Raw genomic sequence first — 24,557 nt, 5'->3', positions numbered from 1 at the left:
GGTCTCTGTGATGAGTGTGGCATTGCACTGTGTGCAAAATACTAAATGAACAGGGTCAGGACCAGACTCAGGGGAAGAGGGGAGGAAGACTTCTCTCAGATCCAAGCCGAGCATCTTGTCTTCTCTCATCCTTTCTCTGGCCTAAAACAAGAGCCTGATGGTCAAGGGGCTTTCCTGCAGCCTGCCTGAGAGAACCCATTATCCTCTGAAATGCAGAATCTGGGGTTTGTCACTCTATTGACAAACTAAGAGAAGTAGTATAATACATTTTGCTCCCAGACATTAAGAGCTGGTACTAGGACCAAGTCTCTTCTCTTCTAGTCAGGGACAACTAAGTTCTTATCTTTAGAAATAACTTTTCAGAAATTAAAACTCTTTTGTCTACTATAAACTCATTGAGGTTTTTTTTTCAGAATTTGGTGTGCTTTGAGATGGGCCCTGTTTTCCGGTCTCTAAGCAAAGTTCTTTCTTAGGAAGAGTTATTACAACTTCACCGTAACCTTTTGAGTTGCATTACTTCAAGTGCTTTGATGTAGCTCTTTCTTCTTTGAAGGTATGTCTATATAGGTGAATTGCTGGCTCATAAGATTCATGTGTATGAAAAGCACGCTAATTGGACTCTAACTCCATTGAAGGTAAGATGTATTAACACTATAAGTTTGCAGAGTGATAATTAGATTCTAATTGATTTGTGAAATTAAAAGTGAGCAAAAAAGGATTGTCTAATTGGAGTGGGTGAGAACCAATTTTTCACTTCTCTATTAAGAGTCAACAGCACCGTGTGTGTTTGTTGTTCACTTTCATTTGGCGGCAGAGTGGGAAGCAGCAAACCAAACATCCACCTATGAAACTTTGATTCTTTCTGCCCTCGTGAATTTTCAGTTGGGCGTTGTATATATAGCTCAGTTCCCCTTCCCTTCCTCTCCTCCCTCCTTTCTTCCCTCCTCTTCTCCCTCCCCTTTCTCTCTCTCCCTTTTATTTTTTCCTCCTTGTTGATGGAACAGCAAAGAAATGGCCTCAACTGGTATTTCATATGACAGCGCTCTCCACAATAATTATAAATAATATACATATAAAGCCCCATAAAATATAAAGTACTCCCAGTGACCACCACACGCCCCAGCAGTCCATCACTTTGCAACCTTTGTCTCAGTGCTTCCCCCTCTTGATCTCGAAGGTTCCTGAGCTCAGCAGGGGCCCTGCCTCAGGTGGGACACTTGTTCCCTCTGCTCAGAGGATCTTCTTCCAGATCTCTGTGGCTCTTTCATTCATATCCTTCCAGTTTTCACTAAAATGTCCCTTCAGCAAGGCATTCCCTGGTCACCTAATCTAAGCTTGCGACTCTGCTCGCCTTGCTACACACACACACCATTAGTTTGCAACCTCAGGGGCTTCCTGGTGCAACCCGAACCCACCTCGCTCTACATGGAGGACAAGAAGAGACCAAGAAAGAGGCAGACCACTCCAGATCGGTTGATGGCAGGTTTAATAAACAAGAGAACTTATTTACTTGGCTTGTCTTAGGCAGCTGCAAGATGAGTTTCTCTCCACACTTGCCTGCCAGAATCTTAAAAGTTTATATAGAGGCCTTAATGGGGCTCAGTCACAGGTACCATCCAGATGGGCTCTACAACACCTACCTCTGTCGAGGCTGTGCCCTTGGAATGGTTCCCACTGTGCAAACAGTGGGCAGAATGTACATTTCAAGGACAGGGAAGAGGATGAGTAGCTTTCAATTGTCCAGGTCCAGCTTGAGGGTCAACCAGTGGTCATGTCCTCTCAATGACCTGCTCCAACACTCCATCCCTTGCGATAGCTCTTACAATCTCATCCACGCCCCTCTTTTGCAACGTGCCCAGGGCAGTCAGCAAGGGGTTTCGATAGCATGTGTGCAGCTTGTTTAGTGGCTATCTGGCTACACTGGAGGCAGATACTATAGCAACAATATCGGTACAGGCAAGAGTAAACACAAAGTAAGGCCATGATTCCCCAAATCAGTGGCGATTTCTTCCTCCAAGAGCCCCCAAATCTGAACCACTGATTTATTAAGTTCCCTGAGCTGAGGGTCAAATCAGTCAGGGTATTCATTTGTGTCCTTATGTGATTTAATAAAGATGACACATTAACAGACTCCTCAGGTATGGACACACAACATTCTGTTTGGATAATGGCAAAGAGGTGGTGATAGTGTTCGAGGCCATCCTATTTTGGATGACAGCTTTTATCATTAGAGACTTTCAATGTTCAGTACAGACAGGCTTTGTTATCATTTAAGGCTTGCTGGATGAATTTGGTAGGGGCTTTGATGTGTGCTCTAACACCTTCCGGGACAATGGAGGGAACAAAGCCAGTGGCCAGCTGATCATGCCAGTGGAAATAGAGTGTGCCCACCTGGCCTGGAGGGGAGGGAGCTTGGCAGTTGTTACGGTGGGGTGGACTCTCCCGCATGCCCAAGAAAAACACAGAGTGTAGGGGCCCAACCACATAGGTAGAAGCCATGACCAAAGATTGGGGCCACATGAGCACTGGGCCCCACTTGTGGCCACCCAATCAGTACCTGGGCAGTGTGACCTGTCAGCACCAAAGTAGTTGCCATCCTTTAATATGATAGAATAATTATACGGTATGAGCGATATCCATCCCATGGATACATTCCTGGTACAAATGGGTTGGTTCTGTTTAGAATGATTTTTCTGTTCCCAACATAGGGGTATCTGGGGGTTCCACTGTCTGTAGCCCTAGTAACCCACATAAACCCATCTCAAATCTGAGCATAGCCACCCCTAGCTCCAATGATGGTATTTCTAGGATTCTTCAGTCAGCAGTTTGATGGGGTGCCTGTGTAGTTTGACAGAAAAAGAATACCCATGCCCAGTGTTACTGATAGTGTGTGCCATAAGCTGGTTTTCTGGATTAGTATTGGTAATATCAGATGGATTGAAAGTACTACTCCTAACTTGCTGTTTCTTAATGTACTCCTTTAGGGCTTTTGGATCCCCTCCCCAGCATGGTGATACCTACTATGGCAATCCTGACCAGCAAGAGAAGGGCAGCTCTCCACATATCTGACAATTGAATTGATTTTTTTTTTTTTGTCAGGCATATGAGTGGCCCACTGTAGAAAGGTATTTTCCTCGGGTGCCCATTCTGTGACTGGACACTACAGGAACAGCAGAAGTTTTCAGGCCGAAAAAAATAGACATTTAGTAGGAACTTACATGGAGATCGTCCCCTTCTTTAAGAATTACACTTGTGGCCTCATCCTTAGATGTTAATGTGGCTGCAGCTTTAGGCATTTGACCATGTGGTGTATACCATACGTGTTGGCCAGGGAAGGCAGCATCATCAGGCATGAGGAGGTGGACTGGGAGCAGGATATGCCAGACTAGGACCCCTACCCTTTCCCCTCTTTCAGATACAGCGCATTTCAACAGGTCCAGCCTACAGCAGGACAGTGGGATCCAGTGCAGCCTGAGTAGTTCCCCTTCAAACATCCTATGCAAAGTAAGTCGCCCATCCTGGAGGGACATCTCATTGCAAATTCCAGTAGATAATGCTTTGCTCAGGCATGATGGGGCTTGGTGTTTTCAGCGGCATAGTTCCTTGATCCATGGAGAGAGTGGGCACAATGGCTGCCTCTCATGACTTCTGGACCCTTTCAGTATTGGGTGCCTTGGTAGGGGTCCTTAGTCTGGCATCTGGAGAAACAGGGCCCTACTGGTCGACCATTCAAAGATATATAGTCCACCCGGCCAAGGTGGTTTTACTTGTTAGTAATTTCATTTGCTGCTTTAATATTCCATTTTTCCTTTCTACCACCCTTGCTATTTGTGGGTTATAGGGAAGATGGAACTTCCATTCAATGTTGTGTTATTTTGCCCAGTTTTGCACATGATGACTTTTGAAATGTGACCCCCAATCACTGTCTATTCAATGATGGTATTCATCCATATTACTCAGCTTCTCTAATCCCCTGATGGTGGTAGCCATGATGACGAGGGAAAGCTTGGTTTAGGCCAGATGTGGTGTCCACACAAACCAAGGCATATTTAGAACCGCACTCACAGGCAAAAGGCTAATGCAGTCCATCTGCCATTCCCAGCGGATGGCCTCAGACTTCTTTGGCAGTTGCCTTGGGTGCTGTTTAAAACATAAAGAGCATGCTGCTACTGGATTGACTAAGTCTCTGTATTTTGAGGGCAATGGAGCCTCCTTGGAGATATACCCTCCCACCAGGGCACTGGGATGGCTACTTTTTTAATGCACCCAATCTCTGTATCTACGAAAGTGTTAGTTGCTAGTGCTTATACCCAAGCCAGGACATCGGCTTCCTGATTGCCAAAGGGTTTCAGTCCCTTGTGAGCTGAGATGTGGAAGCCAGTGAGGACTGACTGTCTCAGGTTCTTGCAGGCAGGCTCAAATATTTTTCCATGTATCCTGACCCCACCAGGGCTTACTCGTGATTATTCACCTTTCGCTTTGCCATTGTCCAAGCCATAGGATTAATCCCTTTAGAACAGCCCAACTGTCAATGCAAAGGGTTAACGGTCAGGGCTCATGAGTCATCACCACACGGCCCCTTGTCGGGGCTGCGGTTTCTTTCCACTTCCATCCAGATGGTGTCAGTGTCGGGCTGAATAGAAACTGCAGCGCCCCTGGATGGATGCCCTTGACTAGATCCATCCCCCACTCCCTCTCTGCAGGCTGTTGGGGCTGCCACAGGAATGGGGCCTGGGAGGGGTGGTGCATCCTTAGGATCTACATAGTCTACAGGGCCCAGTAGTGCCCTCATTTCTAGAGACAGAGGGCTGGTGGACAGAGTGCTCCTCTGCGGCAGATAGGAATGCCACTTGGCCAACATGGGGGTTTGAGCCGTGGCAGCGATAAGTCAGTGGAACATATTCTCAATCCGCCCCTTGAAAGGAAGAAAAATTCTTACTTTGACATGCTCTTCCTTCCTGAGAGGCTCCACCTGGAGCAGCACTGTATACACTGCTGGGAACTGTTGCCCTATGGGGTATATGGAGTTTCTGTCCCCTTCCAGAGCTGGGCCCCAAATCCTCGGGGAACTCTGTCCTCCTGTGATCCCCAGCCCAGTACCCACTTCATACCTTCTGGAATCACAGACACATGTAACTCAAACGGTAGCCCCGCTTGGGAGATGCCCAGAGCTTTAATACCCTAAGCTTTCACTAGTACTTTTGTCTTCTCAAAGCTGACTTGTTGCCCTTATCCACGGACCCACACATGTCCTTTTTTTAATCAGTCCATACAAGGGACAGAGACACGGTGCCAGATGGGGAAAAAAAGTTCTCCCAAACCCCAAAATCCCCACAAAGGTTTGTACCTCTTTCAGGTTCTTAGGGATTGTTAAGCTTGCATCTTATCAATCACAGCTTCTGGAACATGTGTCTGCCTAACCAAATGACTCCCAAAAAGTTTATGGCAGTTCCTGGGCCTTGATTTTTTGTGGGTTCGTGGCCCATTCTCTCTCTTGCAGCTGTTCCAGGAAAGCTTGGAGAATGTCCTGCAGTGTGTTCTTGGATGGTTTCTTCTATCTCCTTATGCTCTGGAGCAATTTATACTGTTTGACAGTTACCATTTTCCCCAAGGGTGACAGGCCTACTGGTTCCCAGTGGGTGTTTCCTTCCAACACTGGTTTGATTACTACAACCCAGGTCCGGACTTCACAGATAGAGGTTTGCAGTTTCACCTTGTAGGATATCAATGCCCAATATGATCTCTGGTATTGGAGAGACAGAAACCTCATATTCTTGGAGTAGAGGGGAACACTAAATTTGTAGTGTCAAAAAACTTTCTTAACCATAACCATTTGTTCTGTGTAACCATTGATGATGCTGAAAACTTCTCAGGCTTACCAGGTATTAGAGTACATTTGGATCTAATATCCACCGGTTACTTCTGGAGGACCAGTGAGTAGTGTGTTCAGCTTGAGGCCTCTGATGGTCCCCAACTGCCCTCACTTCCAGGCAGTCCTGGCCCACATCTAGCCCTGGGGTACAGGAGGAACTCACCCCAAATAAGACTGTGTTCCCAAAGCTTCTGTTAGAGCAGGCAGGGAATCAGGGATGGGAAGGGGCAGACGGAGCAGGTCTGAATTGTTGTTCAGGTTTGATGGCTTTCCACAGGCCAATGAGTACAGTGCTGAGTTGTCAGTCCTTCCATTCATGTGGGGTCCCTGCAGCAATCCGGTTAAACCACATTTGCTTCCGGGTTATTTTTACTGGACCTTTACAGTCATTTGGGATAGCCTTTTGTTTTTATGGGTGACTTCTCTGTCTCAAGTCTTTCCCACAGCCATTCCTAGGATTTGTCAGTTTTCCCCAGATCAACAATGGATTGCCCAACATTATAAATGTCTTGTCTCACAACTGGGCTCAACATGGACATGAGTGTCCCATAACGGGTGTTGGGGGTGGACTGGAGTATCCTAGCTTTCATTCTTGCAGTGAATGTGGCCTAATCAGGGCCTTCAAACACAGAGGCGGAGATTGCCTGTCTCATTCCCAGTTCCCTAAGATTGTTGTTCCTCCTCTATAGATTTTCAGGAGTCCACATGCCCAGGTAGGTGCCCCTTATTGGGCCAAACCTCACTGCAAGCTACAATAGTCTAATCTGTAATGGAGTGAGTACTTTGAGCCTTTGAGCTCCTTCCAGGTGCTACTAGACAGCAGGGTATGTGCTGATATTGCTCATTTTCTCTGCTTCCTGCCCAGTCAGAGAAATGTCATCTCCCGCCCCTCCCACTCCCCACCCCCCCCACCGCCTCCCTGTATCCCTTAGGTGCACTAACCATGTCAGGATACTTTTCCTGGCTCTTTGCTGGAACTTGGCAGCTGTATCAATAAGCTCACTGGGAGTACATTCTCTTCGTGAATCGTTTCGCTCAGTTGGAGGCTGCCCCACTAGCTGGGGTTGTCGTGGTGCTGTTGCTTTCCTTTGTTTTAGGGGTTGGACAGCACGGGGCATTTTGTTCGTTCCACTGTCAATCACCACAGCATCCTCCTCTTCACTATCCTCACTTTTCCAGGGGCTCCACCTCCTAGAGTCCCGATCACACTTTGTCACGGCACTTGCACCTTAATCCACCGCAGCTTGCGCCCTCCTAGCTTTGCCAAGCGTCACTCAAGGTCTTCAAATGACCATCCTGCTCTCTCACCTTGTCTGCCAGCTCCAAAGCTACAGAGTAGGGGACACCCACGTGTCTTTCTCGGATCTCAACTCTTCTTCCGGCTTTCTTTTTTTTAAAATTAAATCCATTTATTTAAAAAACTTATTATTGATGTATTGTTGACATAACGACGTTATATTAGTTTCATGTGTACAATCTAGTGATTGAGAATTCTGCACATGACTCCATGCTCATCACAAATGTAGGCATCATCTGTCACCATACAATGGTATTACAGTATTATTGACTATATTTTTCATTTTTATGACTTATTGATTTTATACCTGAAGTTTGTACCGCTTAACCTTCTTCGCCTATTTTGCTGTCCACTCACCCGATTCCCCTCTGGCAACCACCAATTTGTTCTTTGTATTTATGAGTCTGTTTTTGCTGTTTCTTTGTTCGTTTGTTTTGTTTTTTTTAGATTTCACATGTAAGTGAAATTATGTGGTATTTGTCTTTCTCTGTTGGACTTATTTTACTTAGCATAAAATCCTCTAAGTTAATCCACGTTTTTGCCCAAATAGGGGGGCAAGGAGAGATAAAAGAAGAAGGCAGACAGACTGGCAGGTGGCAGGTTTAATAAACAAGGGAACTTACGTACGAGGCTTGTTTTGAACAGCCTTAGGACAAGTAGATCTCCACACCCATCCGCCAGAATCTTTAAAGTTTATATAGAGGCCTTAACTGGATTCAGCCACATACACTGTCCAGATGGTCTCAATAACACATTACTCTCTCAAGGCTATGTCCTTGGAACACTTCCCACTGTGGAAACAGTGGGCAGAATGTACATCCCAAGGACAGGGGAGGGGTTAAGGAGCCTCTGATTGCCTGGGCCCAGCTTGAGGATCAACTGGTGGTCACGTCCTCTTGATGACCTCCTCCAACACACACACACATACACACACACACGTGCACACATACACACTTATACTTCCTTTCTCCTTATAGCTTCATTTCCCCTTCAACATTTATTACTAATACTATATATTTAACTTATATTTTATAAGTGAAATACTCTATATTTTATTTATCTTCTCAACTGTCTGCCTCTTCTACTAGGGTGTAAGTTCCAGAAGGACAGGTAATTTTCTATTTGTTCCTGGAAGAGTTCACCAACACGTGGTAGGCATTCAACAAATATTTGTTCAATTAATATGATAGGGCTGGTACACTTCAGGGGTTTATCTTCTTCCCCTACCAATTATGATCTGGTCTGAAGTTTTGGGTGAAAAGAGGTAAAAACACAAAGGAGAGGAAAGAGAAAGTAACAGCAAAGTGGAGCATTAAAGAAGTAGTCCCTTGTCCCTTACAAAAAAGACATTTGTCTCTTGCCATAACCGCCCATGGCATAAAGCATTGTCACCATGCTTTGTGGAACTGTTCCTGTCAGTACATCCAAGGTACTGTCATGACAGGCTTTGCTCTGAGTAAATTACCTCAAAGCTTTATCAAATGGAGCATCATGTTAGACATTAAAAATCATTGGCATAGCCCATTTGGTATTAGCTGATGTAAAGTGGAATTTCATACACTCATACTGGCCGAGGGAATAAAAACAGATTGTGGTTATAACAGTAGGTACTTCTATAAATTGAAAGTTAAAGACTGTTATAAGACTAGAGCCCTATCTAGTATATATATTCAACACAGAATGATAAAGGCGCTCGTCCTGCAAAGGACGTATTTCAGGGTTGACACCCACTTTTGGCAATAGGTAATGCCTACCTCCTGACATTACAATTCAGTTGAGGCTCCCCCTGTGACTGTAATGTTATTCTTTCTTTTGAAGGATCATATTAATTCAGAGTGGGTAATTAATTAATACCTGGAGTGTCAAGAAATTTGATAAATGAAAGGAGACTGATCTTAAAATTCGTGATGAGCTGTGGGTGGTCTATGTCCTGTCAAAATGTGGGATAGACATACAATGGAATATTATTCAGCCTTAAAAAAGAGTACTAATATGTGTTCCAACATGGATGAACTTTGAAGACCTTATGCTAAGCGAAGTAAGCCTGACACAAAAGGACAAGTATTGTGTGATTTCACTTTTATGAGGTTCCTAGAATAGACCAATTCATAGACAGAAAGTGGAATAGAGGTTATCAGGGGATGGTAGAGGGGGGAATAGGGCACTATCGGGTACAGAGTTTCTGTCTGGGATGATAGAGGTTTCTGGAAATGGATAGGGGTAATGGTTGCACAGCATTGTGAGGGCACTAATGCCACTGAGTTGTACCCTTTAAAATGGTTAAAATGACAAATTTCATGTTATGCATATTTTACCACAATAAAAATAATCTCAGGGCGCTTGGATGGCTCAGTCAGTTAAGAGTGTGACTCTTAATCTCAGCTCAGGTCTTGATCTCAGGGTAGTGAGTTCAAGCCCCATGTTGGGCTCCATGCTGGGCCTGGAGCCTACTTTAAAAAAAAAAAAAAGGAATTATCTCCTCCTGCACAGAAAGGAAAAAAAAGATTTCAAGACACAGCCGATGAATGGGTCCCACTTTGATGCATTCCAGTTCTCTAAAAATTGGGATGTTAACAGAGAACACAGTTTTTCCCAATGAGAATAATTTATTAAGTTTCCTTTATCAAGGAATGTCAAATTTTCCACTTGGCTTTGTGGAAGCATGAAATGTGTACATTGTGTGCACCGTAGTGAGTTAGTCTAGCTAGGAATTACAGATTTGCAAGGCAAGAGTTCATTGCTGGGCCCCAAAGGGTCTCCCTGCTGGAGCGTCAGCCCCCCCTTGGCAGGAGCCAGGCCTGCCACTTCCTGACGCATGCTCCAGGAGCTGAGCTTCTTGTAGAGCACATGGAGGGAGCTCAGTAACCGTGTGTCAAATGAACGGGGCTCCCAGGCTTTGGTGTCCTTCTCTTCTCTCACCTCCAGTTTACATCTCTGTAGGCTTTCGACTGCCATGGAATTCACCAGTTTGGCAGTTACCCCTCCCAAAGATAATAGCAGAGCCCTGAGACCAACATTTTCCTCATCTAACGAAATGACTGTATCAGCATAGAATGTCTGACACTGTGATAGATGGGGGTTTGGCGGTGGGGGGCAGAGAAGGCCCAGGGCTGATTTTGGCCAGAGGATGTTTGCTTGGCCGCCTCCTTTGGCCGACCTTGCTTGCCTCCAGGGTAGAAATGAATGATGGCTCTGCATGGAGACTCTGCTGTGACGCTGGAGCCCTCTAGTCCCTTCATGGGCATGTGGGGATAGCTGTCATTTTGAGGAGGAAGCACGGGGCAGGGCAGCGCTGGTTTGCCCTAACCGCCTGCCCACACTCTGGCCTTTGCAATGAGTCACCACCAGTTATTACACGGTCTCTGGGCGCTGAGGTATGCTGGCCTCTGTTTGAGGTACACGGTAGATATTACTTCTCCAACTGAGAGTTAGAGGTAAACAAATAGATGTGATTTCTCCCCAGTAGAAGGCAGCCAAGATGATGAATGGTGGAATTAAGAATCATTGGTATTATTTATGATCCTGGTACAAAGCCTCGACAGCAATCTGTGCAGTCATCACATGCTCGCAACTTATATTTAGAAAATAAACAGCAGAAGAGCAGGGAGTTGAATAACATCAGGAAACTAAAGAAGAAACTTTTTCCCAACTCCAAGGCAAAAATTAGACCCTGGGTGATCATTTCTCCTCTGGCTGCACAGCCTATGATTAGCCATTAAAGAAGAGCCTACATTTCATCGACGTGCTCCTCAAAAATGAATCTACATTTCCTGGTTGTTTTCTGAATGCTTGTAAAAATATCATTTGCACATGCCGTTTTAGAAGGAACTGTTTTATGCTGCACTTAAAACTTTTTCTTCCTTTCAGTTTTAGGTTCATGCACAGATGTTAGTCCCAATGATTTCATCTGACTTCTAACAATCCTTCTTGGCTTTCTGCATCTTCCCCTTCCCTCATCTGTCCTGGAAACTGATTAAATGCTAGCATAGATGGAAAGCTAGAGGAATTCCCTGAGCTGTACTGAAATGGGGAAGAATTGTGTCCTGGAACCAACAGTGTGGTGACAGAGGACAAGACGATGGCTTTCCCTGAAATATTGTTCCATCACCTCTCAATTTTTTTTCACTTTCTGTCCTTCCTTCTCTCCTTGGTTTTAATCTGGAAGTCCCTGGACTTTAACACACTCGTGGATAACATATCCGTGGATCCTGTGACAGGGGACCTTTGGGTTGGATGCCATCCTAATGGCATGAGAATCTTCTTCTATGACCCGGAGAATCCTCCCGCATCAGAGGTTAGTTTGAAAAATGAATCTGATCAGCAACCTATTCCCCGCTGTTTCTCGCTTGAAAACATAAATCTCAATTATATGTGCAAATATAAGGAGGGACATGGATAGATGATCCAAATGATGAGATATAAAAAGGAGTTTGACTTTGGGAGGCATTTTAGTTAGAGTCTAGGCAGGAGACAGATGGTACATTTAAATGGGGTAATTTGAGGGGATTTAATAAGGGCACGCTATACAAAGGTGTGGGCGCACATAGGGAAACGAACAGAAGATAATGCATCACCCCAGGGCTAGCAAGGGAGGAGGAAATGGTTACCAGAAGCCAGAATAAGAGAAGAGCTGTGTGTGGAGAGGCCCCCCAGTTGGGGGACGCAGAGGAGGGTCCCTACAAGGAGGAAGCCTGGAACAAGTACGCCAGCTCGCTCTCAGTCCTCCCATTACCATGCTGCTACTCCTTGGTCGATCCTGACTCAGAGCTAGAGAGCAGGGGGAGCCTTCACAGTAGCCTTTTGTACAAGTCTGAGCAGAGTGGAGGGCTGGATTAGGGTAGCCAGCACTGGACTGGAGTTCATCAATAGTGAGTTTCTCCAATTTGAGTATTCACAATAGTTAAAAAAAAATCTAACGTACCTTCTTGCTATGGTCTAATCATTTCTTTGTTACCTGCCCTCCCTTTCAACCCCCTCTTTCTATTGTCAGTATACAATGCACCAGCCCTAATGTGCAAATGGCCATCCTCTCTAAACCATCCCTGTGGAATGGGAAAAAATCAGTCACTTGCTGGAATTATTTCGGTTTAAAAGACCTTTCCTTCCATCTTAGTTATGGTGCCCAAAGACCCCATTCATGTTCATGGTCCTTATTCAGTGGACTATTTTGGCAGTGCAAACAAGAATCTGAAACTCACTTTGCCATAGGCATTTACTATGACTCATCTAGAGTTATCTATTTTGAGTTTTTCAGTATGTATTAATTATACTTGTTATTTACATCAAATAACCAATATAACTTTTGGAATAGTTTATTGCTATGTATTCTTTTTAAAGCCTAGTTGTAAGAGTTGTTCTCATTCCCACCCACAAAAAAAAAATTTTTTTTAATCCCATGTTTCTTAGATTTAAAAAAAGCCCAAAACCAAATGTTTGTTTCCAGTTACTTTACGGCCCTTCATACCCTTTATCTCCAGGCTTACAGGACAATTGTGATTGTGTTTAATGGCAGTCCTTTGTGCCTTTTGCTACCTCTTAGCCATTAGGATTGCTATATGGGGGCAGAAAACATGAATAGACACTTCTCTAAAGAAGACATCCGGATGGCCAACAGGCACATGAAAAGATGTTCAACGTCGCTCCTTATCAGGGAAATACAAATCAAAACCACACTCAGATACCACCTCACGCCAGTCAGAGTGGCCAAAATGAAGAAATCAGGGGACTATAGATGCTGGAGAGGATGTGGAGAAACAGGAACCCTCTTACACTGTTGGTGGGAATGCAAATTGGTGCAGCCGCTCTGGAAAGCGGTGTGGAGATTCCTCAGAAAATTAAAAATAGACCTACCCCATGACCCAGCAATAGCACTGCTAGGAATTTATCCAAGGGATACAGGAGTACTGATGCATAGGGGCACCTGTACCCCAATGTTTATAGCGGCACTCTCAACAATAGCCAAATTATGGAAAGAGCCTAAATGTCCATCAACTGATGAATGGATAAAGAAATTGTGGTTTATATACACAATGGAATACTACGTGGCAATGAGAAAAAATGAAATATGGCCTTTTGTAGCAATGTGGATGGAACTGGAGAGTGTGATGCTAAGTGAAATAAGCCATACAGAGAAAGACAGATACCATATGGTTTCACTCTTATGTGGATCCTGAGAAACGTAACAGAAATCCATGGGGGAGGGGAAGGAAAAAAAAAAAAAAAAGAGGTTAGAGTGGGAGAGAGCCAAAGCATAAGAGACTATTAAAAACTGAGAACAAACTGAGGGTTGATGGGGGGTGGGAGGGAGGGCAGGGTGGGTGATGGGTATTGAGGAGGGCACCTTTTGGGATGAGCACTGGGTGTTGTATGGAAACCAATTTGACAGTAAATTTCATATATTAAAAAATAAAAAAAAATAATAAATTAAAAAAAAAAAAAAGGATTGCTATATGGTATGTTTAACAGAACTGACATGTATGCTGTGGTGTGTTCACCGTTCAGAACGGAGCAGAATGTTAGATTCTAATTTGTTCTTGCTTGTTAGCTCATTTGGTGAACTTCGGTCACTTGCTACAGCATGGACTTGGTTTGCAGCTCTGGAAAAAATACTCCCTTTCTAATGATGGATTTGGTAAGAATTAGCAAAAAGTAATAACAATCCATTAACCAATGCACTGCCCCATAGAAGGATGATTTAGTTTTATTAAAAAGAGGCTTACCTAAGCCAAGATGCATCATCACCTATTTCCTAGTAACTAACATGTCTGTCCTTGGGGCCTGCTGTTTTAAAGAGGTCCTTTTTACTGCTCCCTTGAACCCTTTATATATAGGCACTGGCCATCCTAGTCCGCCACATTTGGTGTTTTTGTATGTAGGTATTCTTTCTTCTAGTCATTGTATTTTATCCTAAAGTCTTAAGAATAATACGAAGTTAGAGTTGAAAAGAAACTTAATCTCGTCCCACACACCTCGTTCTACAAATGAGGAACAAATAGTAAGTAGAAGATCCAAAACGTGACCCTGGGCCCCTGCCTCACAGGGTGCTCTTTACACAGTGTGAATTATATGAAATCGCTGTTTTATTGGCCAAAGTGGTCACATATTGGCTATTACGTGTGGTCAGCTTAGCATGCTACCACACTGTTGTGATCAACACAATCATATTTCTGCTCAATAAATGAAGGAAACTGCACTTATAAAATCTTATACATTTGGAGTCGGAAACTTTAGTTCAGAGGAGCAGATGTGTATGGTACAGAGATATGGTTTTTGTTTAATTGCCAGAATTTAAAAACCAAATTCCTAGCTTTTCTGAAAACACAAAAAACTGGCCCGAATTCTAGCATGGCAGTAATCCGTTACTAACAGCCTCCCTCCTCATTTGCCATAGTCCCTAATACTCCCTAATGTCTCACACCCAGACTGTGCTACTTACTCACTTCTGTTTCTTGCCTAGGCTAGGTAGTCCTATGTATCTCTCTGTTCAAAGTCGCCTGATTAAAATCTGTCGTTTTGCCAGTGGGGAAACTGATGTCTTATATAAAGGGTAATTTGGCAACAAAATATGATTTACCTGCAGGCTTCTTCATGTGAAGACATGACCCTTATTTAAAGTTAGTTTTGAGTGACTTAAAAAGAAATATTAAGCTACTGTTATTTCTTTGATAGGTGATCCGAATCCAGAACATTTTAACAGAAGAACCCAAAGTTACCCGTGTTTATGCAGAAAACGGTACAGTTTTGCAAGGAAGTACTGTTGCCTCTGTGTACAAAGGGAAACTGCTGATCGGCACTGTGTTCCAGAAAGCTCTGTATTGTGAGCTCTAGAGGGTCGGTTTGCACCCATGCCGTGGATACTGTGAGCCCATTTCAGCTGCTGCCCCCATCTCAGGGGCCACAGCCATCTCATTTGAACAGTGACCACTGACCCCAAACTCAGACATCTGGAAGGAGGAAAGCGCTGGTCAGCTGGGAACAGAATCAATGCAGAAGCCTTTTTGGAGGGTATGATAGCAAATCAGTCTAGCAATATTTGAAAACCTCACTGACCAATAAAAAAGTCCTTTTCAATAAAATGGCTAAAATTGCTGTGTCAGTGGTCAGGTCTTAAATAATTTAATGATATGGGATCCAAATGCACTCTCCCTGAAGCATGTGTTCCCTGAGAGCACATGAGCTTATCGCTGCCTCGCTGAGTCTTGTTCAGAGAATACAGGAGCAGGATGATCTCATGTATCATCATTAACTCTAGTCCTCACTCAAGGGGCTCCGGTTCACCTGCTGGAAAACTAGATGTGCACCAGTTTCCCTCAGCTGCACACAAACTTCCTCTGCAAAGCCATCGGACATACTGGCCCAGTCTGACTTCCATTGCCCCTACTGTAGATGACCTTCTCAGTAAATATAAACCTGAGTGACCCTATTTCTCCTTTTCCTTTGATTTATTCAATTCTCCCTTAGCAATGACATGAAGGAGCATCTTATTCTTGGGAGTATTGTCACACGAGTGTCTGTTATCTCAGCATCAATTGGACATTTTAGTTTCTTTGACCCAGTGAAAAGAAGAAGTTTGTTTGCATCCATGAGTGGATACAGAATGAAGCCCATAATCGATTTGGGTAAAGCCAAATGCCCCCCAAAGACGAGATTGTTGTTAGAAGTGGTGGTGGCGGTTGGTAGTTTTTTTTTTTTTTTTTTATCTCTTTCTTCCTATTGTAACTTGCAGTGGAGGCTAAGAAGAAAACAATAGAAAGGTAAAAAAATAATAATAATAACGATAGTAAAAAAATCAACAGCCTTGGCCTATCTTCTGAGGGACATGACTCAGAAGAAAAGATGACTTTGTCATTTTCTTGTAAAAGCTGGGATGGAAAGGTTACCTAGCTTCATTTATCTATCTCCTTTGACAGGATGGATGATTTCCCTGGGATGCTACAGCAGTCACATTACAAACAAAGTTCTAGGGCACTTGCCACGATGACGGTCTGGTAGTTTGGGAAAAACGGCTGGCTGAAAAATTGAGACGTGCCAACATGTTAACTTAGAGTCATACACGGGAACATTTTGTTTGGCCTGGAGAACACTTTCCTCATATCGGATTAGAGTTATTTTAGTCACGATTTCAGTGAGCGTAAGATCATGTGACCTACGAGTGCTCAATTATTCAGTGATGCTGTTTATAGCCCTCAAAGCTGGATTTCCTGAAATACTCTTTTTGAAACTATCAATGGCCGTTGTACGTATGCTGAAAAAGCCCACGCTTCTTTTAAAAAGAGTTGTTTGATATCATCAGTGAAGTAACCATACTCTGTTCTCTCTTGTTCTTGACAGAATAAGCAAATTCTGTCCCCAACCTACCCCCTAAAAAAGAAGAAGGCTATCCCGTGTGACACAGCATATACTCAGGCTCAGCCAAAAAGGGACACATGCCTCCCCTCAGTGAGGAATTTTATAGCAGACCCTGAGGAAGAGAAAGCCGGCCTAAAATTCACTTATTTTTTTGCACTGCCAAAGGTTTAGTCACAGATCAATTATGGTTTGTGTGTGTACGAGAGAAAGAGAGAGAAATTAATGTCCCTCATTTGCTATGTTCAAATCTTCAGAACTTTTAAGGTTTTCGAAGTAACATCGCAGCAAAGAACCCCGTCCTGTGGGATGGCCTGACTTTGAGTTTGCCCCATGCTGTGTGAGGCCAGCCGTTTAATGCACTTGTCATAGACCTCTCCTGGCTGACAGGTGTCAGAAAGGGCGCTGGTGCAGCCGTGGCGGGAACCAGAAGCTGGCCGAGGAAGCTTCTAGTGCAGCATCTTTCACTTTATGCCCAGTTCCAGAACTACGCTTTCAAATGTAATTCTAGCTGCCAATTTACACTGTTCTGGGGCTCAAACTTATTTTTAGTTTCATTTCCATGGAAAACGTGCACTTTTGCTCTTGATTGATAGATATATTTTGACAGTTAATACAGGTTTACCCAGTCAAGGCTTGTTTTAGTTGAAGGTGAAAATGGAAGAGAAAAAAAGAATTACTCTGACAGATATCCGTATTTCTCTTTTTATTGCATTCGTTGTCTGACAACAATAATACTCATTGGCAAGAGATTTATTTACACTGACAAATTAAATGTAATCACAGGTATTTTTAGATTGGTCAGAAAACAGAGGACCATTGTGATAGTTTGCTTTGAACGCCTCTGAAAACCAAAGAGTAAGAAATGTCGTTTGAAACGGAACAATCTAGAGAAGTACATATTAACCAAGCACAAGAGAACAATTCAGACGTGGCACTATATTGTCTCTTCCATGCAAATGATCAGACACCAAAATGTACAAATTAAAAGTTTCAGATAGCATGCTATCCATACTTATCGGACGCAAAATGATTTTCAAACAACTCTTTTCCTTTAGTGATATATAAAGAAAGATTAAAATAAATCAACTTCTTAAAATGGAATAGAATTCATTCTCTCTTGTTTCTCTTTTCAGCTGGCTGGTTTTGTTAGTGATATGTAGCAGATGTACAAGTGGCTTAACTGCGACACCATTAAAAATACAAAAGCAATGATTGTGATAACCACAAATAATATTAAGGAAAACATATACACACACATACTTAAGGGGTTTTGCAAAGCACTAACTAAACCTGATGTTGTTGGTAGGTGTCATCTAGTTGGAGTGCCTGTTAATTCCCACTTGTCAAGGTAATTTAACTATTTTTGGCCAATTGTTCTTTCATGGATGAACGGTTACATCCTTAGCAGAAAACCTGGGTATGTGGATAAAGCAGCTGAAAGAAAGAGAAGGGCACACCTTCCAACAACATACGCACGCTCATATCCACTTGCGTGATATTTGGCAATGACCTAACCATGCCATCGCTCCACAAAAAAAAGTAAAGAAATGACCGTGTGATGGCAACACTGCCATCAGAGAGCCAGTAGTTAGTGGCTTAAGCATCATAGCTACCAAGTACATCATCGAAGAGCATGAGCGAATGCACAAGAACACAGGTATAATTTTTAGCCAAGAGACTGCGGTCTGCAGTTGAAAATGCCCAAAGCTGCCTACGTTTCTGAGGTTCAACTCAGCAATGTGCAATCTTGACAACAAAGCATTAACTAAACATTTGAGGAAACTTTATCTTACTAAAATACCAAGTATCTAGTAAATCAATTTTACCAAAATATATAAACATGTAGAAGGATAAGTGCATTTAGTAGAAATACTTACATTAAAAAAATCTCTTAAAATCTTATGAGCCATTCCATGTATACACACACACAAAGTGGCGATAAGGCTATGATTACTGCTTGGAGTCCTAACTGACATTACCAAGTTCCTTATACAATGTACATATATTTTATGCCATGTGATTGCAGTGTGTGTGTGTGTGTGTGTGTGTGTGCGTGTGCGCATATGTATGTATATATGTATGCATGTAAGGTGGAAATATATTCACACATATGTAGTTCTGTACATCTCCACACACAGCATGCACATTATTGACAAGTTGCCTCTGGTTCTCTTATTTTTTTACCTCTCATTCATTCTTGAATCTCTAGCAGTTTTGGGGTTGGGGCAGGGCCAAGGATCGGAAATCATCACAATTTCTTTCCTTCCCCACTCTGTAGATGTGGAAGCAGGTGACAGGCCACTCAACTAGGCGAGCCTTTAAGTAACAACCATTCCCTCAACACATCCACACAGACACTCACGCACAAGCACTTTAAGACCCTCTGTTTACCATAAGTTGGAACTTGATGCTTTTATTTCCAGGGAGAAATTGATTCTGTAAGCTTTTCCCTTGCCCTCTGACTTCCTGGTTGGATGGATCTATTCTGTTGCTACTATAAGTTATTCAAATACTACTAGTGCACTGTCCAGTATTATTTTTTCCCCAGTGTTTTGAGCCAAAACTAAACTTCCTGAGACTTTAAATACCTAAGACAAATATAGTTTTTTAAAAAATCTGTCTATATACCCAGGCTCTTTTCCAGGAATGAGTCACTGAAGCACATTCATATTTCTTACAATACTGTTTTCTTTTGAGAATTTACTCCCCACCCCCGTTATCATAATAAAAAAAAAAAAAACAATTCTAGTGGAAAATATGGACATTTTATTTCTGGACTTTCTCCTTAAATGCTTAGCTTCAGAAGAGTGTACAGGTAGATCCTTGATCAAAGGTAAATTTGAAAAGATATTTTTTAAAAAGCCTGGGCTTTTCTTTTCCATTTCACCTTTCATTCAGAAAGCACTGAGGACTTACCATTAACCAGGTGACTTGAACCGTAGTGCCTGCTGTCCACCAGAGTGAAATGCCCCTCACCAGGGCCCTGCTAGGACAGTAACTTTAACAGCTCAGATGGAATTTGGTAATTCTTGAATAGGCCAATGTAATGAGGGGCTACCACATATCCAGATTATAAACACTTGTTCCAGAATTGTTGGGACATCGCTCTTTAGAATCTTCAAACACTGGGTTTCTTCTCTTGAAGCCTGGTCTATAGAACCTTTAATATTTATAATTGAGTCTGAATATCCATATAAATGCAGTATTTTATTTACTTTTTAAAAATATAATTTTAAAGCACATGTTAATCCTATTACACAAAAAAACCTAGTCGAGAATTCTTTGTCTTTAGCCAAAACCATAAGGGCTAATTGAGGGGCTATATCCAACAACCCATGATGGTAGCTTGGGCCTGGGAGAGCTTAAGATTTCGGGCTAGAGAGGACTAGAGGATGAAAAGCAGCAGCAAGGGTTAATTTGGTTCCTCTCCTGTCCTCTTGCCACTTTGTTCCCAACAACAACAAAGAAACACAAAGTAGGTTATTCCCATTTCAGGCCCCTTAAAAAGCTAAGTTTGGAATGAGCACTGTAATACTGCAATCACGAACTGTCTGTCTGTCTCTGGGTTAAAGATGCTTCTTTGATGTTGAGGGCCAGAAATCCAGGTCACCCCCAGCTAAGAAGGCTAGCCTAGAACGATAGGTTTATTGTCATGAAATTAATGGCGGACTTCATCAGTGTATCAGAAGGAGCAAAGTTCAGTTTCTGCCCTAATGTATCACTCTGAAGTACACTTCCGATTCAGGCAGAAAAAAAAAAAGAAAAGAATGAGAAAACTAGTACATAAACTGTGAGTTACTTTAAGAGAGGTGGTCTTGAATAATCTGCTATAATAACTGAAGTCCTTTAATGGAAAACTCTGCCTAGACATTCAGCCCATACAATGCTCCCTGTCTACGGCTTGGCCTCACCACACATTCCCTAACCCCCAAAGCATTACCTATACCCCAAAACAATGTGGCTATTGTTAAGGTCATACTGAGCTGTCATTTAGGAAATATAATTCATAGTAACCAGATACTCCCTTTTTGTTCATTTGCTGATAAATAAAAAACTGCAAAGTCTTTAAGGATCATGAAGCAACAATTCTGTGTTAAACTGTATGGACGCTGAAGAGCACTAGCATTAAAGTAGGAATTGTCGAAGACACTGGAACCCCGGTCAGGCATCATGCACTAGAGTCAAGAGAAGAAATAATACGAAAACCAAATGTTCATAAGATCTGAGGTCCTGCACTTTGTTTTCACACTCTTTGATCAATCAGTTTACACTCTGTCCTTTGTCGGACAGTCAAATCGAGTGCCTTTTACGGTTTCAGCAGTTTTAAGTAGTAATAATATTAAAGTAACTCGCTAAGACCTAAAATTACCATAACTTAACAAACCAAAATAGTTACAATACAAACTAAGTGATTTGAGGAATAAGAATTTGATTTATAATATTTTCAGTTGATCACTGACCTAAACATTGGAAGTGTACAAATAAAGTTCAAGAACAATACTTTTAAGACATTTAAGAAAATGCAATAAATTATGTGCAGACTGAGACTTACAGACATTTCCAGTATGTACATCCATTTTCAAATAACACCAAAATATAAACATAACTTAAAATAATCCTCCTCTATTTCCACTCTTAAAATGAATACAGAGAAAAACTTCCAGTGTGATCCAGATCACCTTTTCTCCCCCAAAGATAAGCAAAAATGGCCAAAATTTACAATAGCAAGCACTAGTATTCCCAGATTTTGACTAATGTAGTCTTTTAGTATTAGACAAGATCTGCTGAATTTTGTAGCTCATGAATAGTGGTGGTTCCTTGTTTCTCGTGATATTAATAAAGAGCAAAGCACCACACATCTCAAATATTAATAGAGTATCCAGTATGGCAGTTTCATTATCATACTCCAAATGAAGATAGTCAGAAAAACATACATAGTGACTCTGATAATTGTAAAACACAGTATTAACTTGTGTCAATGTTTCTGAGTACTGAATGATCTGTACCAGCGACAAAAGGACTGAAGTATAACAGACAATACTCTGTCACTGAAAAGGAAACAGGCCTTAGGGAAAGAACAGCATTGTAAATCTCTAGTTCGGCCAATTCCAGATTTCAGATATTCAAGCAAGCAAAAAAAAAAAATCACAATATTCAAAATACAAGATGGTGCTATATGGGCAAGAGCCCTTTTACATTATCTATGACCTGTAACCTTCAAAAGCCTTCCCTCAAGCTCTGTGTATACAACATTTCTAGTGAAAGATATGGACAGAGGTCCCATTTCCCCCACCCCCACCCCCACCATTACCCCCACCATGTAGTAAAGGAAGTAAAATACAAGTCCAAGAATTTATCTGGCCTCAACTCTTATTTTGAAACTCGTCCCTTGGAAAGTGGATGACCTTGTTTTTACAGCCAACGTAGGAAAGACAACCAGAAACACAAGCATAAAAAGCAAAACAACAAACAACAACCAATCATTTGAAATCTCTCCAGATAAATTTATTTTCGCCTCCTTCTGTCCTAATCTCCTACACTTGAATTAATTTGATGAAATACTGAAATCCTTAATAGTGGGTTTAAAATAAGTATTAACTGTCTCCACTGGTAGACTGTATCCTGTGTACTCTCTTAAACAAACTTGAACCGTAAAGTGGAAATCTCTAAAGAGTGAAAGAGAATGGCTCAGAAAAACCATTCGAAACATCTCTAAAATGTAACTGTCAGCTCTCCTTTACGGGAACATTCTGTGTACTCAATAAAATAGCTTCTCTGGTTGAACGTTACTCAAATCTAAATTTTCTCTAACTGGTATTTCTATTTTTCTTAAAAGTACATTTGTTAAAACACTAACTGAGCCCACTTGGGAAATCTTAAGTAGAAAATATGTGACAAGTTCCTGATTGTGTCACAGTCAGGCCGAAGACTAGCCAGAATGTTCCCCACGAGAGGAAACCTGAAAATGTTGGTTTCCTTAAAAATCAATTTCCTGTTCAATTTGTTGGGGGAAAAAGGAACTACGTTATGTGTGTCAGTGTTGCCGAAGTACTGAACATGCAGCAGTAGCAAAGTAAACAATGGATCCCAATATCCCATGGCTGTGCTAATGTCTGATTTTTTTCTTTGTTCGGCTAAATCTGGAGGATAAATGTTACTCTCAGAACCCCAAGGTAATACCCACATCCACATTCTTAAGGCTTTTTGCTTCCTTCTGGGGTTAACAAATAACTATAATTCTCTTCTCTCTTTCTGATGCCCCGCAAACAGAAGAGTTTGCTTGCCTTTGGCCACAGTACGTAATCATGTTACAGAGCACCCATGTTTCTACAGTGGGGTTGTCTCACTGTCCAGACACAAAAATGAGGGGGAAACTTTCCCACATGCTGGGGTAGATTCTGGAGCCCAGATCTCATGGCAGAGTGGTGCTGTCGGCCATGCAGATATGTGCTATTGCCCAGTTTCAGGATTCCCAGACTGAGAAGTCACGGCCCTCCATTAACAATACCTGGGGTGTTTCACGCTTTTGTTGGGCAGGGTGACATCCATTTCCCAAGCAATGCAACCCACCCAACACAACACAAGAGCATAGTAAGAGAGAGAGAAACACAGCTATTTTGCATCTTTCACAAATGAGATCCTTGGTTTGGCAAGAAACCAAAGGAGGCTTGGGATTATTTCAGTAGGCAAAAATTAAAATAGTATTCGATTATTGCAGAAAATGCAGTTATGCAACACATGGTTTCCCCCATCTGCCTAGCGCACATCACCCCTGCCATCAGTTCCTTAATCCTCCGGAGAAGAGTGGGGCAGGAAGAGGGGAGACTTGTCTGAGAGAGGGTGTGTGTTACTGCTCACCAGCGCCCTCTGTGGCAGCTGTCATCTTTTCATTCTTTTTAGACTTCCTCTGCATTTGTTCTTGTTCCTTCCTCCTCAGCTTTTCTCTTTGTTTTTCCATTTTCTCTTGGGCCTTCCGAGCCTTCTCTAGAGATACCTTCATTTCCTTCAGTTTTTTTTTTACCACTGCTCGGTCCTGGGATGACGTCATTCCCAGAGCCTAGGAAGGAAATACATAAACAAATTGAATTTGAAAACCAGTGACCTCTCTGCTCAGGAAGAGGTTGATATCACAATATGTTCAAACTCAAGAACTAATTTAAACATAATCAAAGAGGTAAGAAACTAGGAAAAGCTGATCACATTTGCCAAAAATTTCCATACTTGGGGGCTGAGCTTTATTTGTTCTTTGAAGTTCCTAGCCCAGGAGGCCCTAAACCCCATTAAGTAAGTGCTTTCCAAACTGGCAATTAATGGGTGAATGAATTTTTAAAAGGGGGCACAGTTCTGCTTCCCCAACCTTTGGGTTGTAGACATTTACAAGCAAACATATTGCTAAACTCATCAATATTTTTAAAAGATAAGAGTGGGCACCTGCTGCCATAGAAGCCTCCAAGAAGGGCAGGGAGACTGAAATGGCTTCCTTTCTGCCAATGTAATCATTTACAATGAGGACCAAAAATGTCTTTGAGGCTGGAATGCTCATGTCAGCATGACTAGCCATTTTCTCCCTGTAGGCAGACCTATAAAGGAATCCTGTTAATGAGGAGGCTGCTCGATGAGCTTGGAATTCAGAATAAGGGGAGTTGGTTGCGTACTTTAAATGTTTTATGACCTTCAGAATCAACAGCAGGATGCATCCATCTCCCCAACAGGGACAGCCTTCAATGGGGCCTTCATATTCACAGACTATTGATTGATCTCTAACCTTTTCAAGACTGTCAAGAGATACTCATCTGCCCTTCAGCCCAGCAGGGGGCTGAGGTTGGGGGTGGGGAGCCGAATGTAAGTTCTTTTTGCCCTTTTCCACAGGGGTAGGTACCCCCTCAGTCTCTAAAAGGGATGAACTGGACAGGTGAAATGAGAGTGGGATGGAGTGGGGGGAGACACGGCCTGCGCGTACTTGGGGAAGAAAGTTCTGTGGAGAATATCATCCCCGTTTTGGAGAGGTGTGCAGGGAAGAGTGGGGGCGGAGAAGAAATG

General features: G+C 42.5%; 2 protein-coding genes across 8 annotated transcripts in view; one reads left to right on the top strand and one right to left on the bottom strand.

Annotated features, from left to right (window-relative positions):
* The window catches only part of PON1 (paraoxonase 1), a 35,751-nt gene extending 20,566 nt beyond the window's left edge, over positions 1-15,185 (top strand). The window contains exons 7-9 of the mRNA XM_049641487.1: positions 554-635; positions 11,335-11,463; positions 14,838-15,185. Coding sequence (XP_049497444.1) covers positions 554-635; positions 11,335-11,463; positions 14,838-14,996 — 370 coding nt within the window. The 3' untranslated portion in view covers positions 14,997-15,185. The remainder of the gene's footprint in view (positions 1-553; positions 636-11,334; positions 11,464-14,837) is intronic.
* Positions 15,186-17,205: 2,020 nt separating this feature from the next.
* PPP1R9A (protein phosphatase 1 regulatory subunit 9A) overlaps positions 17,206-24,557 on the bottom strand; it is a 325,410-nt gene continuing 318,058 nt past the window's right edge. For 5 of the 7 annotated variants that reach the window (XM_049641477.1, XM_049641478.1, XM_049641476.1 and 2 more), the window contains 2 exons: positions 23,376-23,574; positions 17,206-20,692 (listed from right to left, as the gene is read on the bottom strand). In XM_049641477.1, the coding sequence (XP_049497434.1) occupies positions 20,679-20,692; positions 23,376-23,574 (213 nt within the window). In that variant the 3' untranslated portion in view covers positions 17,206-20,678. Of the gene's footprint in view, positions 23,575-24,557 lie in introns of all 7 variants that reach the window. The other 2 variants (XM_049641481.1, XM_049641482.1) reach the window with 1 other exon arrangement.

Source organism: Panthera uncia, chromosome A2 (genome assembly GCF_023721935.1).
Source record: "Panthera uncia isolate 11264 chromosome A2, Puncia_PCG_1.0, whole genome shotgun sequence".
Lineage (NCBI taxonomy): Eukaryota > Metazoa > Chordata > Mammalia > Carnivora > Felidae > Panthera > Panthera uncia.
This window is presented reverse-complemented; position numbering and strand designations above follow the sequence as displayed.